The 13,529-nt window shown below is 45.9% G+C and overlaps 1 protein-coding gene across 1 annotated transcript in view; it reads right to left on the reverse strand.

The window, feature by feature from the left end:
- The window catches only part of Galnt18 (polypeptide N-acetylgalactosaminyltransferase 18), a 311,123-nt gene that overhangs the window by 133,498 nt on the left and 164,096 nt on the right, over window positions 1-13,529 (reverse strand). The window contains exon 2 of the mRNA XM_021167493.2: window positions 13,108-13,300. Coding sequence (XP_021023152.1) covers window positions 13,108-13,300 — 193 coding nt within the window. The remainder of the gene's footprint in view (window positions 1-13,107; window positions 13,301-13,529) is intronic.

Consider the following 13,529-nt stretch of genomic DNA (forward strand, 5'->3'; position numbering starts at 1 on the left):
CTCTCTCTCTCTCTCTCTCTCTCTCTCTCTCTCTCTCTCTCTCTCTCTCCCCACTCTCTCGTATGACTAGATCACCCAGAGGTCTTTTACTGAACAAACTTAAGGCTCTTTCATCATACATACAGTGTGCTGAGGACACTTGGCTGAAGAAATTATCTGCACGCTGTGGTTCCCTCCCAAGCAGTGTCTTGTCACCACCAACCATTTCAAGGACATCCCTTGCCACTATAGCAATGAGGCCAGGTGGTTTGCCTGGAATTTTCTCAACTTTAGAACAATGACTACTTCACACGGGGTGAAATGCCTGGCCACCCTGTCCCTGAACCATGAGTTTCCTGATGGCTGAGAATGGCCTTGCTCACAGCCTCACACCACTATCTAGCCCAGTGCCTGGCAATGAAAAGACATTCTGCTGATTTGTTGACAAAGTTTCCTTTCCAACTGTCCCCAAACCCACTCCCCATCACATACACATAGTCATGGTTCCAGTCACTCTACCAATATTGAAGCAGAGCTTTCACTGCTGAAGGAAGGAAACAAAAAGAGACAAGAAAGTGTGCATCAGTCAAAATATATAGTCCTATCTGCTGGTCACAGCCCTCGTTGGCATTTCAGGTTGCCAGACTAGATGGCTGCTGCTGGGACCATGCAGTAGAAACGCACTTTTAAGAAATATCACAGAGGATGATGATATAAGATGCGGAGATGAGTTGACCTAATTGGCCTTGCACTGGCCGAATCACTGTCAGTACCAGCTAATTTGTACAGTTTGGGCCATCCTGTACTCTAATTGGACTGTCTTATTAAGTCCATGATGCAAATTCTTACCTAGGAGTCACACTGTTACTTGACTGTGGACTAAATGGGTATAAGCTCTGGGTGTCTGTCCTAGACTCCAGCCGACTTCTCCTGTGAGCCCAGCAGTCACCCTGTAGACTTTGCTCTCGTGTGCACACTGCTGAGATGATCCAGTCTGATGGGTTGACTGAAGTGCCCCCTACAAGTTCATGCATTGACTGTTTGGTCCCTGGTTGGCAGGGCACTGACTTTCAAGGTTATATTCAATCCTAAATGCCTTCCTTACACTCTGCTTCCTGTCTATCGTGAGATGAAAGTGGCTTCCTCCCCACAGTCCAGTTGTCATGACTATGGGCCGAACTCTCTGAAATAAGAAGTCAAAACAAATCCTCTCTTCTCCTGGGTAGTTTTTCTTAGGTCGTTTGGTCACAGGTATGTAAAGGTAATGAGTGCATCTAGCACCTTGGTCCTCTATGATGAAGTGACCATATCCTCTTGTCCACATCTTCCCAGGTAGGATGTTTCCCCAGAGGGTTGGTCAGCTTGCCACTGCTGTTCCAAACACCTGCGGGAAGTCAAGGTGAAGGGAGGAAAAGTGTATTTTGCTTCATGGTTCCCAAGAGTTCAGCCTTTAGTCATTTAGCCCCTCTCTTCACAGCAGTGTACATAGAGAAGACCAATAGAGGAAAGCATTTCATCTCATTGTGGACAGGAAGCGTGATTTGAATATGCTTGGCCCATGGGAAGTGGCACTATTCGAAGGTGTGGCATTAATGAAGGAGGTGTGGCCTTGTTAAAGGAAGTGTGTCATTGTGAGGATGGACTTTGAGGCCCCTTGGCTCAGACTCCACCCAGTGTGGAAGAGAACCTACTCTTGCTGCCTGCAGATCAAGATATAGAAAGAACTCTTGGCTCTTCCAACACTATGTCTGCCTGCCTGCTGCCATGTTTCATGCCATAATGATAATGGACTGATCCTCTGAAACTGGAAGCCAGACCCAATTAAATGTTGTCCTTTATAAGAGTCACCTTGGTAACGGTGTCTCTTCACAGCAATAAAACCCTAAGGCATGAGTCAGTACCAATAACCTAACTTCCTTCTGCTAGGTCCTACCCTGAGGGCTTTACTGCTTTCTAATAGCACCATAAGATGGTCATCAAACCTTCAACACATGGACCTCTGAGAGCATGCTATACAGAAACTATAGCTCAGAGTCACTCCCCCACGCCCACCCCCCACCCTCCCACCCCCGGTAGCTGTCTCTTTTCCCCCACCCCATTCAGTGCTGTGGTGAAGAACATGAGGATTGCAATGCAAAGACACCACATGAATGTCATTAACGTGTCCTTTTTAAAGGACGCTTAACTGTGCAACACCCAGCCCTGACTTGTCTTTGGAAGAGGTACTTTCCCTGTAAAATTAAGCCATAAAAGTTACCTGTTGATTTTCACTCTTGCTCAATGTCAAGCTGTTCCCCACTAGAGATAAAAACAAGGTATAGTAGAGGGGGAGTGTTGGGACTGTCTAATAAGCTGAATTGATGGTCCCGATAAACTCCACTCTATTGATCTCTGCACACAAAAAGAGATGCAGGACAAGAGACAAGACAACTTAGGGAGCTTCTCTGAAGATTTATACCAAGATTGTTTTGAGACAAATTTCTACAAAATTCTAAAAAAGAATTTGAGTGTCATTATCTATAAGAGGAATAGAAGCAGTAGACTCCTGTGTGAGACCATGTCCAGCTCTTGGGCATCGAATGTGGAAATCAGTCCTTGTTCCTGAAGCTGGGCAAACCTATGTTGGATTGGTAGCCTCAGCCTTTTCTTTGATCTCAGCAAATGGGCAAGATCATTGTCCATAAGATGACTCATGGGGCAGTCTGACCTTCCAGGAAGGAGGATGGCACACCATTTCCAGAATGAGATCAAAGGAGACTGCCAATGAACTTTGGGGACAGGGCTTCTGTGCCAGAGTTCTGGGAGTGCAGCAAAGGGTCCTAAGTGAGAAGATGACACTCTGGAGTTACCACTCCCTGGCTGGTTGTCCTGGCCACTACTCCTAAACTTCTCCCAGAGACCATCCCCTCTGAGCTATAATCAGAATATGACGTTGAGGTGAGTTGTTAGCCACCTGGAACATAAACCCAGGGAGAGTTCATAGACCTCAAGACACCTGTTGGCTCTCCATGGCTACTTTTGGTCCTAGAGGGTACTGGTGTCTTTATACCGCCACCAATCTCTGTGTACCCACATAGCATTCATGGTGTTTCTGTGACCTCACTTTGGCATACTTCTAGCTTCCAGGATTTCCAAATTATATCAACACATCTGTTGGCTCCCAGGAGATTGGACTCACAGAGACCCAAGGATTCGGTAATGTGAGGATTCTCACTGACACAAGAAAAGTGGAGACTGTCCCTCCCTCTGGCTAGCACATACATTGTTACAACCTTCAGAGCTTGGGGATTCCCACACTTTTCACCACTTCTCCCCAGTATAGAGAATCCCTGAAAGCAACAGCATTAATGAGCATTTCATCATGCCATAAGGTTCTTTTCTACCATGTTATCACTCCTAACAACTATCAGTAGCAGTCAGTGTCTTTATCCCCAATGTAGATGAAGGAAATGTAGTTGAGGTGGGAAGTTATCCTCCAGGGCTTAATTAAGCCCAGGCTCCTCTGGCTGCTAACGCCTGCCACATGACGATGCCCACCTTTCTTCCTATGTCTCTGCAAGTATGTCCACGGAGACAGTGGTATTGTGGTACTGGTATCATGAAAGCCTGCTGGGAGGCCAGGCTCCTAAGCTGCCAATTCTGCATAAGAACTACAGAGGGGATTTTATGACTGGAAGGTGTGGGGCAGTGTGTTAAAGATTTCTGGGCATGGAAGCTAGAGATTATCTCCCAGTTACAATACTGCCTTTGAGATAAGCAGTCCCAGGGACATCTGTATAAAGGTTACAGTGTCTTCTGTTGTCCTTTCCACATTATCATTTGGTCTGTAACTGAGGGGGGGCGGCGCAGTGGCGGTGGCTGATTCCTAAGCTTCACATAGTGATCAATAGGCCCATTTTTAACCTATAAAGCAGTCTTGTGGGCCTATTTTATGACTTTTCCTGGGAGAATGTAAAGAACATAGGGTGCCAACAACAGACCATGGTGGGGGTCGGGGGGTGGGAATCTGCTCCAGTCTATTTTGGTGAACCAGAGAATTTCTTGGGACTACTTGCATGAGTGTGGGTGACTCAAAAGCAGCTTGAGTGACCCAAAGACCATTCCACACGGGTGAGGACAACTTTCAGGCAGCATTACCAAAGAGAGCCCCTCCCTCCCAACTGGCCACTGCTCATCTGACCTTGGAGAGGAGCTTTGTGACTCTTGCACCTTTCTAAGCTTCCTGGGACGCTAGTGAGTTGGGAGAGCTTCTCCCTGCCATCCAGAAGGGAAGGTTTCAATTTGGAGGAAATGTTAATAACTATACAATGGGAGTACCTAGTCAGATTTGATGATATTGAAAGATCAGGAAGCCGATTATGGGCTTTCTTGCAGGAACTCTGAATGTGAATTCTCTAAGGGAGCAGCAGCAGAAGTCCAGGGCAGGATACAGAACATCAACACTGAGCAACTGCTGACGTGGAAATGAATCACTGGGAAAGATGTAATAGAAATGGAACAAAGAGGTTGCATCCTAGAGCTATACAGGGTATCCCCACCTCCACAGCCTTTTGTTGGCTTCTGAGCATAAATGCATGTGTCTTCACCACCTGCAAAGAAACCACCCCCCATACCCTCCCACAGAAGGGCTTACTCCAATTCCTGGTTAAAATCATTCTGGTACCATGATGCCCTAGGCTTTGTTTTCATTTGTTGTTGTTTGCTTGTTTCCTTTCATGCCACTGTATGCTACTGTAATGCACATCTCTATGTAATTGTGACACATTCTCAGATGTAAGCTGCACAAAGTCGGGACTTAACTGTACATTGGGAATTCACAGCACCTGATTCAATGTGCAGCAGGGCAATTCTCAGAAAGCACAGTGCCTGGTGACAGAATCCTGAAGGAAAACTCAAATTCATGAGCAGAAGAACACATATGGCCATGAGTATTGTATGGTGGAAACTCCATTAAGACAGGACCAGCATGGAGTCGGCTTGCATAATCCTTCCTGCTTGACAGCAACAAAATTCTATTCTGCAACAAGAGGATGATGGAGCCAGGGTCAAGTACTTAGCATAGACAGGGTTTCAGACACTGGCCCAGATGTGGACAAGACAATGTTATCTGAAACTCTGGAGTGTCATCCATCTGTACAATGAGAGGAGTGGCCCAGGACTGCTCTAGAAACAGAATGTAGGCCAGGAACTCCTGTGGAGTGAGTTGCCGGGCACACATGATCATCAACACTCAGCTTCTTCCAGAGGCAGAAGTTTAGTGAACATCCTTTCTGGTGATCTTATCAATGTAGACAAAGGATCTGCCAGGCAGATAAGGGGAGATAAACAAGAGAGCCATCAGTTAGAGTGTAAACAATACCAGGGAAACAGGAAGCTCAACTGTTCCCCGAATATCTGAGCGATCTGGAGAATAAGGCATCTGGAGAAAATGGATCCTAAATGTACAGTTGCTCAGACATCAAAACCCTGCAGGCTCTAGTGGAACAGTTACATTCAGTGACTCTGATTGGTAGGTGTGCAGGTGAGGAGGCCAGATCTGTGGCAACTAGGGCCAAGGAATGCAAGGTAGAATAGAAATGTCAAGGTGGGGAAAAGTGGGAACTCTAGATCTGTTGAGGGTAGGGAATGAAGATTCTCTAAACCTACTTGGGTAAGACAAAGTATCCCCCTTTGTTCTGCTAGGGGTAGGAAAATGATTGTCCTCTAGATCTGCTGGGGCAGGGCAAGATGGGTCTTCTTCATCTTCAGGGACAGGGGAAGGAAGTCACCTAGATCTTTTGGAGATAGTAGAAGAGGTGTCACAAAAATCTATTTGCTGGAATAGAAGGGGTAGCACTAGATCTGTGGGAAAAGGAAGATCCCTGAATCTACAAAGGAAGGCAGGGTCCCTAGATATGTCATGGAAGGCCAGTTGCTAAGAACAATAAGACCTTTACTGCCCAGCCAAGTCCAGTTTGGGATCAACCTTTGATCTTCTGGTCTCTGGGGATGTGGAAGAAGTCTTTCCTAGGGGCTGCAGTGTGATGTTTTCCAGAGTACCTATCCAGCTCTTCTCTCATCTGCTGCCAGAACATTGCTTTACCCTGTATCCCTCTGTCCACATGGTCCTCCAGGTGGTCAAGTTAAGACCATACTGCTTCTTTTCTGCCCCTCCCTCTAAGTCAATTCATAAACCACAAACCCAGACAACAACAGCAACTGCATGCCTGGAAGTGTGCTCCAGACCCCAGATATATTTCAGTCTTTGTCTTGAGCTCTCTGAGTGAGCAGATTTCAATCTGTAAATAAAAGCAGAGAGGCTACAGGAGCTTACTGGAGTTCAAATCAACTTTCAGCCAAGAGTCCTGGCTTTGGAGTCCAAAGAAGCAAGGCTAACTACTAATCTATAACCTATACAGAAGCATTACCTTTCACATAGCACAGTGTCTCTCCCAGGGTAGCCCCTGTGTTCCTTTGCAATCTATTTCTGCAGATAAGGTCTAAGAGCAAAGGAGAACAACATTGTCCCCTTCCTATTGTACCACATTGCATATTATCTTGAGATTACTGCTTCTTCAAGATCAAGTCATCATATTCTTGGCCCACAATGAGCTTAACATTAGGGAGAGAGAGAAGTATGTTCCCAGAGTGCTTCAGTCAGAGAGCCATCTTTCCAACCATATTTGTCCTATGAGCATTTCCAACATGGACAGCATAATCCTTCCAAAGAGTCTTTATTTCACCTCTTGGTCTGTGGTTGCTTCTGGCTGCAACTGTATTTCACAGACCTCTGCTTCTCCAAAGACAAGACCCCAAGTCAGACAAGCTCCCCTGGGCAGGGCAGGAGTAGGGATGAGGCCATGTCCTGAAGTCCTGAGAACCCATAAAGACACTACCTCTGCCACAGAGTACCTGTAAGAACTTAAGCAGGTTCCTCATGTATGTGTGCATATGCATGCATTTGTGTGTGTGTGTGTGTTTGTGTGCATGTGTGTGTTTGCATACAGATACTAGTGTGTACACATGCACATGGTGATCAGAGGTCATCGGGGTAGGGGAGAATTCAGTCCTTATCAATCTTGTTTTTGTGAGACAGGCTATTCTAATTGCATTTCCGTTGCTGCGACAAAGTATACTGATGATAAGCAGCCAAAGGGGAGCAAAGGGGTTTACTTAGCTTATGATTCCAAGTTACAGACCATCATTTCAGGGAGCTCAAGGCAGAAATGCAAGCAGCTCATCACATCACATCACCAGACAAGAGGGAATAGAAAATAGTCTACACTTATTTTTTTTTTTTGCTTTCATCATGATTTCTCCTGTTTCATAGAGTTTAGGACTCTGTGCCTAAGGAATGAAGCTTCCCACAATGGACTTGCTACTTGATATGTCTTCCTTCATAAGTTAACAATCAAGACAAATTCACCATGGACCGACTTGTCCTACATAATTAATTCCTCAAGTGAAACTCTCTTCCCAGGTAATTCTAGGTTGGGTCAAGTTGGCTGTTAAAAATGACACAGGGTCTCTCACTTCTTCTACATGGAATTCACCACGTGTTCTAGGAGGTTTACCAGCAACCCTCAAGAATCCACCTGTCTCTACCTCCCCAGTGTTATGATTGGAAACACACACCACCATAGCAGATTTTTTGATGTAGTTACTGGGGAATAGGATTCAGGTCCTCATACACTGTACCAACTTAGTCTTTACCTAACCCATACAGATTTCTTAGCCTAGTAAGGCTTAGCATTCTCCCACATAAAATGGTAACAACTGCTTGAAAGTGTCATGAGAATCAAGCTGTACAGAGAGCATACATGTGGCCCCAGCACACAGCAAGGTGCTATCTGCAGTTCATCAGCTCAAGGGCAGCAACACCAACAGTACTGCCCAACTGTCCAGCTGTCATACCCCAGTTTGCTGATTGTAGTCCCCTCCTCCCTTAGGATTGCATGCTCTACAGGGTCCTGTTACTTGATTCCTTCTCTGCTACCAACCCATTCCATCCCTACTCTTTCTTGCTCTAGACTTGGGCTTCTGAGGTTCGAATGTGAATCTGTCTCAGTTGCTTTCATTCAGGGTTGTAGAAAATAGTTCAGTCCTCTAAAGACCAACTTCTGATGTCCCAACCCCAGTGCCTAACATAACTGTCAACCCAAAATCCAGAGTACCCTAGTCCCTGGGATGGAGGTACATAGTCCCATAGAGGGCACTTGGAGGTAAAAGACTCAGAAATGTATGAAGATCTGCCAGCAAGAGTCAGGAAGTAGCCACTGCCCAGTGCTCTTCCCTGAGCTACCTTGGAGGCAGGCTATAGAATTGGTTGTCTTGGCAACTGGCAGGCTTGGTGCTGTAAGCCTTTTACTCATTTCCACAGCACACCTTAGGGCAGGCACTTGCCCTTAGATTCCTCTATGGCCACTGTTTGGAAATAACAAACAGTGAGTGAGGAAGAAATGCAGAGAGTCTGTTTCTGCAGCACAGGGAGGCAAGGGCAGGAATTCCACTGCCCTCACTGTCCTCAAGTGGCCACTGCCTCAACTCTTCATGGCTCTCCTTCCGAAACACTGCCATACTCATTGTTTTTCAGTAACCTTCCCCAACCTCATCTCTCTATCTTTTTCTTCCCCAGGAACAAAGGATTCCTTGATCTCTTCTCAACTTCAGTTTTTGATATGCTGCTATTTGACTCATGTCTAATCAAATGCACAGACATCCAATGTGCAGGGTGAAGACTTTTGATACATATGTGTTCCTCTGGTTTGACTTTTTATTTTTTTGTCCCTGCCTATTTTGGGGTTCAGTGGCAAAAAAAATGAAGAGTTTAGACATTAGAGACAGAAGAAGGCCCATATTGAAGACCTCACATCTGTTACGTCAGTCAATGCCAATGAGAAACCAGCTAATCAGAAATGAGGTGTCTTCCCTCCTGAGCCAACAGCTCTTTCCAACCCAGAGAGGGAGTAAGGAAGCCATTGCCCAGACCTCAAGCCTCACACATGATTGAGTGATGATACCCTTTAGTAATGTGCTGTCTCCTTTAGTGGCCCGCTGGCCTGCTATGCTCCCCGAGAGTTTGATTTCCTGTGCAGATACTGGGAAAGAAAGTCTCTCTCGGCAGAGGAGGCAGAGGAAACCTCTGCCCTTTTTTGTGTTTTTGTCTTTCCTTCCTTCCAGGAAACATCAGAGATAGTAAAGGGAATCTCCCTGGAGGTACCACCTGCCAGGCCACCTTCTTGCCATAGAGGCCAGAGAAGGCAAGGCTTCCATGGGCTATCCAAGAAGCCATCAGAATGGCTCTTCCCCAAGGGCACTAGGAAATCCTCAGCAAGTGCTCCAGCAAACCACTCTACCCTGTACTGGCTCTTGTCTGGACTCCCCCTTCAGAGTGCTCCAGGAGGTTGGCCCGTCTTCTGCTATTCTAGTGTTTGGTAGAAACTCCATGCTCAATAAATGTTCGTTGAATGAAGAAATTCGTGAAACCCAGGGACCAACTAAATAGACTCTCATTTTGATTGTACTTTGTTCTGAGCACAGGCAGACAACAAGGGTTGGATTACATCTTTTATCCCCTAGGGACCAGCTGGAGGCAATGCAAGGGAGAGGCAGGGCCAGGAATGCATACCACACAGGAAGTCTCTTTGGAGACAGGTGCTGTAGCCAATGAATCACTCTGAGCATTGGTAATGGGTTGCTTTTCACTCAGTTTTTCCAAAATGTAGATGCAGACCTTGCTCTCTCTAAAACTGGTCAGCCAACATTTAATGCTGTGGAAGGCTGTCCTTCTAGCCCCACAACAATTGTCACCTTACAGCAGTAGAGCACAGCAGTTACCTGGTCAATTTCTATTGCCAGATTGCTCAGCTTCCCACTTCAGCTCTGACTCTAAGGAGGATGTTGGGCAACTCATGCAGTCTCTCTGTGCCTCAGTTCCCTCCTCTCTGCCATGGATACTCGGTAACCAAGCTTCCTCCAGCAAAGGGGTTGTAGGAGTCCAGATCTCATGTAATCATCACCAAACAATTACCTACAAATGAGTGTGATGTACTACAGATGCTTGACAGTGTAGACTGATAGAGAATGGAACTGCTGGAAGGATGCTTTCTGAACGTGTTACAGAAAGCACCAATCTCTGGCAGCCTTATTCTCCTTAAGCTCTCCTTGCACAAAGTGGTCCACCAATAACTGTCTGTCTTGGCCATAGGTCTGGCATGAGTGAAAGCCAGTCAAGTTCATGTGCATAAGAAGCCTCCCGTGCTAAATGCACCTGCAAAGAGCCCTCTCTGAAGATAGAAGACCAATGCTCAATGCCTCTGTTGGTGACTTGGCTTTTCTGGATGATCTTATCTTCCATGGAAGGTGTGTGAGGTCCACAAACTGTACAGCCCAGTGGAGAGGTATGAGCCTTTTCTTGTGATGATGTCCTGGAGAAACTGTAGGATGCTGCTCATCCAGGGTCCCCTATAGACCTCCTCTGGCAAATCCCTCTAGAAAGGACAGCATGAATAATGTTTCTTTGGTCTTCGGTCTTCTTGAGTTTCATGTGTTTTGCAAATTGTATCTTGTATCTTGGGTATTATAAGTTTCTGGGCTAATATCCACGTATCAGTGAGTACATAGCATGTGAGTTTTTTTGTGATTGGGTTACCTCACTCAGGATGATACCCTCCATGCCCATCCATTTGCCTAGGAATTTCATAAATTCATTCTTTTTAATAGCTGAGTAGTACTCCATTGTGTAAATGTACCACATTTTCTGTATCTATTCCTCTGTTGAGGGACATCTGGGTTCTTTCCAGCTTCTGGCTATTATAAATAAGGCTGCTACAAACATAGTGGAGCATGTGCCCTTCTTATGGGAATTGGGAACAAAACACCCATGGAAGGAGTTACAGAGACAAACTTTGGAGCTGAGATGAAAGGATGGACCATCTAGAGACTGCCACATCCAGGGATCCATCCCATAATCAGCTTCCAAACGCTGACACCATTGCATACAGCAGCAAGATTTTGCTGAAAGGACCCTAATATAGCTGTTTGTTGTGAGGCTATGCCAGTGCCTGGCAAACACAGAAGTGGATGCTCACAGTCAGCTATTGGATGGAACACAGGGCCCCCAATGAAGGAGCTAGAGAAAATACCCAAGGAGCTAAAGGAATCTGCAACCCTATAGGTGGAACAACAATATGAACTAACCAGTACCCCCCGGAGCTCGTGTTTCTAGCTGCATATGTAGCAGACCTACTCGACCATCATTGGGAAGAGAGACCCCTTGGTCTTGCAAACTTTATATGCCTCAGTACAGGGGAATTCCAGGGCCAAGAAATGGGAGTGAGGGGGGGAGAGTAGGGGGAGGGTATGGGGGACTTTTGGGATAGCATTTGAAATATAAATGAAGAAAATATATAATTTTAAAAAATTAAAAAAAAAGAATAGTGTTTCTCTCAGGAGAATGTTTGGGATTGTGGGCCAGCTCTGAAAAGCACTATACTATGTTTAATCAAACTAAACATAGCTGAGGGATGAATTGTAGCCAGGATGTGGCACCCAGATGTGGGTCAAAGTTCAGTTGGAGTAGTTATCCATCTCTGGGAGCCCAGGGTTCATTCTTGCCCCTTGATTTACTTGGCTCAGAGTAGAGTCCCCCTCTCCCTGTCCCTCTTCTTACTGTTATCCATAGGGCATGTCACCATGAAACAGCTGCGTTTTTTTCCTAGCTTACTCTCTGGAAGGCAGGCTCTGTGGAGGCTGGCCTCCAGGCCTTTTTGGCCATGTTCTCTCCCTTCATTGCTGTAAATTACATGATAAGATCATGAGGGCAGAGGAGATGGCACAGTCAATAAGGGGTTTGCCATAAATGTGAGCATCCATGTTTGATCTCCAGCTTCCATATACTGAAGCCAGGCAGAGCATGGGACATGTGTATTCTCAGAGCCAATGTAACAGAGGCAGGAGGATTCCTGGGGCTTGCTAGCTGGTTACCCTTGCCTCCTAGCCCATAGGCAAGGCTGTGCCCCTGCCTCAAAAACATAATGAAGGAAGAACTCAAGGAACGATATCTAAGGTTGACCTATGACCTCCCTATCTACCCATATATACATTATTATGTATGCACATGTGCATGCATGTGCACACACACACATACACACACACACAACTTCACAAACCATCTTTAAGTGCACACACACACACACACACACACACACAAACTTCTTCTTGGTAGGTCCCCAGTTCTTAGATGACTATAGCCCAGCCATCTTCTCCTCAGGCCAGAGACAACTATACTTGATTATACAGTATTCAGTAAGTGCTCAGTGAATGTTGATAAAGCTGAGCTTAAGTCCTCTGTCTAAGACAGTGATTCTCAACCTTTCTAATGCTGAGACCCCTTAATGCAGTTCCTCATGTTGTGGTGACTCCCAATCATAAAATTACTTTTGTTGTTACTTCATAACTAATCTTGCTACTGTTTCAAATCATAATGTAAATACCTGTGTTTTCCAATGGTCTTAGGCAACCCCTGAGAAAGGGTCATTTAATCACTAAAGGTGTCACAACCCATAGGTTGAGAATTGCCCCTTTAAGAAGCCATAACTTCTAAGCTCAGCTACAAGATCTTTCCAGAAAATCCCAAAGAGAATCTCACTCTGGTTTGTACCTTTAAGGAACATTTAAAAATGAGGAAGAGGAAGGGGAGGAGGAAGGTTTGGGGAGCTCACAAAAGTTAATGAGATTTCCTAACTGTGGTGCATGCGAAGTTTTAATAATTATGGATAATAAAGACTGCCTGAACCTTAAAGAAATATCCTTGTTTAACAAAATGAAAAGCCAAGACAGACCTCTCTGCTGGGTGTAATGACTTGTTCACCCTGGAAGACTGATATATTAAAAAAAAAAAAAACTAATTTAAGGGGAAAAAAGTTAGAGCTAATTGGTTTAAAATGACAGATTAGTGGGTCTGCTAGATGGCTCTGGTGCCCTTAAGGGATAATTTGGATTATTAATCCCCAAAATCTCTAATGGAAGGAAGTTGTCCCCCTATTCAGCAGAGGGGAAATGCAGGGCCCCCTCCCAGTTCTCGCTCTGTTCCCAGCATCGTGAGGACCCACGCCCACATAAACAAGAGCCTGGCCACTGACTGCTCACCCACTGGGTCTGAGGTCTGGCAGGGGCCGGTCGAGGGGTAGCCGGTCACTGAGGTAGGCGTTGTAGCCGTAGTACTGGAACTGCTTCAGGGCCACACGCCGGCCTTCGGGGCTGAGCTCCTGACCCCAGTGTGCAAACAGGGAGGAGTCCGTGAAGGGCTCGGCCTCTGCCTCCTCAGGCTTGGCAGGAGCCTCTGGAGAAAGAAGGGACAAGGAGTCAGTGGGTCAGAGTGCAACCCTGTATACACCAAACCCAATCCCTTTCCCTTCCTCACACAAGCCTTCCACGATGACTGAGGAGAGTGGAATTTTCATGGTTCTCAAAGATTTATTCACCCATGAATCTATGGTGTCATCCATCCAATAAGCATCACATTCAGGGATATAGAAATGTACCCAGCAGAGGCTGCCAAGAAGTTGATG

The sequence above is a fragment of the Mus caroli genome, chromosome 7, assembly GCF_900094665.2.
Source record: "Mus caroli chromosome 7, CAROLI_EIJ_v1.1, whole genome shotgun sequence".
In the NCBI taxonomy this organism is placed as follows: Eukaryota; Metazoa; Chordata; class Mammalia; order Rodentia; family Muridae; genus Mus; species Mus caroli.